Source organism: Plectropomus leopardus, unplaced genomic scaffold, assembly GCF_008729295.1.
Source record: "Plectropomus leopardus isolate mb unplaced genomic scaffold, YSFRI_Pleo_2.0 unplaced_scaffold25649, whole genome shotgun sequence".
Lineage (NCBI taxonomy): Eukaryota > Metazoa > Chordata > Actinopteri > Perciformes > Serranidae > Plectropomus > Plectropomus leopardus.
The window spans coordinates 1-2,227 of record NW_024627878.1 but is presented as its reverse complement, the minus strand read 5'-3'; the positions used below and the strand labels follow the sequence as shown (position 1 = coordinate 2,227).

General features: G+C 41.5%; 1 protein-coding gene across 1 annotated transcript; it reads right to left on the bottom strand.

Moving 5' to 3' along the window:
• Window positions 1–237: 237 nt before the first annotated feature.
• Window positions 238–2,145, bottom strand: LOC121966714 (uncharacterized protein DDB_G0285291-like). Its single transcript, XM_042516780.1, has 2 exons — window positions 1,731–2,145; window positions 238–776 (listed from the first exon to the last, which is right to left on the bottom strand). The coding sequence occupies exon 1, from the start codon at window positions 2,017–2,019 to the stop codon at window positions 1,747–1,749; it is 273 nt and encodes a 90-aa protein (XP_042372714.1). The 5' UTR covers window positions 2,020–2,145; the 3' UTR covers window positions 238–776; window positions 1,731–1,746.
• Between the last annotated feature and the right edge of the window lie 82 nt (window positions 2,146–2,227).

The window sequence follows — 2,227 nt, the reverse complement described above, 5'->3', positions numbered from 1 at the left end:
TGAAACCTGAGGAAATACGCTTGATTTCTCTCAAAAACATGGAAGAGGCATTGAACTTATAAGAAATGACCCAAAAACCACAAAAGAAATTAGTAAAAATGTACAAGAAAATTACCTAAAATGAGCACAAAAAAAGAAAAACAGAAATGAAATAAACACAAGGAAAAAACAGGAGACGAAACAGAAGTAATAAATATAAATATTTTTTTCTGTAACCAAATTTTAAATAAATAAATATATTAATTATAGTTTTCGTAATATTTTTCTAGTGATTCTTTCTCTTTATAAAATTATTTTCAGGTCGTTTCCTCATATCATCTTTCATGCCAAGTTGCTTATTTCTTTTTTCGAGCTGTTCAGAGAAATCAAACCTTTTTTTTGCTCACATTTCAAAGGGTTAAATTCTTGTGAAGGAAAAGTCACTCCAGGTCTGAAAGGGTTAAAGGATCCTAAAGGTGACGGATGTTTCCTCACGTCGAGGGTCTTTGTTTTTTTTTTTAAGCGTCTTGGCTAACAGTGATGTCATTGTTAGTCCAGCTGCTCAATGATGACATCATGAGAGAGGCGGGGTCTCCACATCCCCTGTCCCTCCCCCGTCAACTCCACGTGGGAGAGAGCCAATCAGAGCGCTCGGAGGAGGGTGGATCATCTGAAACCCGCCCCGATACAGGACTGAGCAAGGGAGCTGATTGGCTGAGAGTCTGTGTGTCCAGTTTGAATATTTGTCCATCAGTCAGCTGATTGAGTGTCCGGAAAAAACAAAGAAAAGAAAAGAACTGCAGAAGAAGAAGAAGAAGAAGAAGAAGAAGAAGAAAACAGGTTCATTGATTCAGTGATTAGATCTGAAAGTCAAACTGTTCAATATTTCTATTACTTTTCATCAGAAAATCTCATTAAAAAGTCTTGCTGATTTGCTGTTAACTGAAGGCCATCAACAGTCAACCTACGGCCTGAGGGCCAAATCTGGCCCCTGATAGGGTCCATGGTGCCACCCCAAACAATAAAAATAAAGTGATTGACTCTGGGAATTATAGTATTTCATCCTTTTAGTGTCCATAAGGTGCCAGAGTGCATAAAACAGTATTAAAATAGAGCCCCCACACCCCCGACAGAGGGCCTAGCTAAGTAAAACTCTAATGTCCTAAAATCCTACAAACGTCCAAAAATCTCAAAAATGTCCTAAAATCCGAGGAAACATTCCAAAATCCTAGAAATGCCCTAAAATCTTAAAATGTCCTAAAGTCTTAAAAAGTCCTAAAATCCTAGAAATGTCCTAAAATCTTGAAAACGTCTTGAAATCCTATAAACGTCCTAAAATCCTATAAACGTCCTAAAATCCTAGAAATGTCCTAAAATCTTAGAAACATTCTGAAATCCTAGAAACGTGTACGGGGCCGCTGCGCGTGGCCCCTGGCCCCCTGTCACTGTGTAAAAGTGGCCCCCGGGTAAAGCGGGCTGAGTGTCCCTGCTGACAGTTCGAACCTCAAACGTGACGTCACGTCCTGCTGAATGTGCGTCGACACACTTAATCTCTGACTTCTGTTTTTATTGACATTTTCAACAGCGTCCAGACGTTTCTGGAATCGCGGTTTAAGATGGTCAAACAGAAGTACCAAGATTTCAAAATACAAACTGAAAAGTTATTTATCGATCTGACTGATCACATTATTGATCACGACCGCAGTCACAAAACCTCATTGATAACTCAGATCTCGTAAATTGCAACTCACGTCTGAGTCTCCAGTGCTACGTCTGAGACTGGACCTCCTGCTGGACCTCCTGTTGGACCTCCTGCTGGACCTCCTGCTGGACCTCCTGCTGGACCCCCGGCTGGTTACTTGGCTGCACTTCCAGCTGGACCTCTATCTGGACCTCCTGCTGGACTCCTGGTTGGACCTCCTGCTGGTGGCTGGACTCTGGTCCTCTGTCCTTGAGGGAGGGGCTGATCTCCTCTTCGGGGTCGTAGTAGTAAAACTTCCTCAGGTAGGAGATGAGAGGCCTGAAGAAGGAGCGGATCATCGTGAACGTGTTAGAAAACACTCAGAGCCGCCAACACACGCAGTACTTTATATCTTTATACTTTTTTGAGGATTTTGGTGATTTTTAAGGAACAAAAATGAAATTGTCATTGGATTTTAAATTTTCTGACGGTGCATGAACACATCATGTGTTCTTATGCAGGCTTATGAAATAAAATTCAAGGTGATGCAGTGATGTCAGCGGCGTG

Excerpts from the sequence above, each read along its gene's own strand:
- LOC121966714 (XM_042516780.1), bottom strand. The coding sequence starts at position 2,019 with ATGATCCGCTCCTTCTTCAGGCCTCTCATCTCCTACCTGAGGAAGTTT.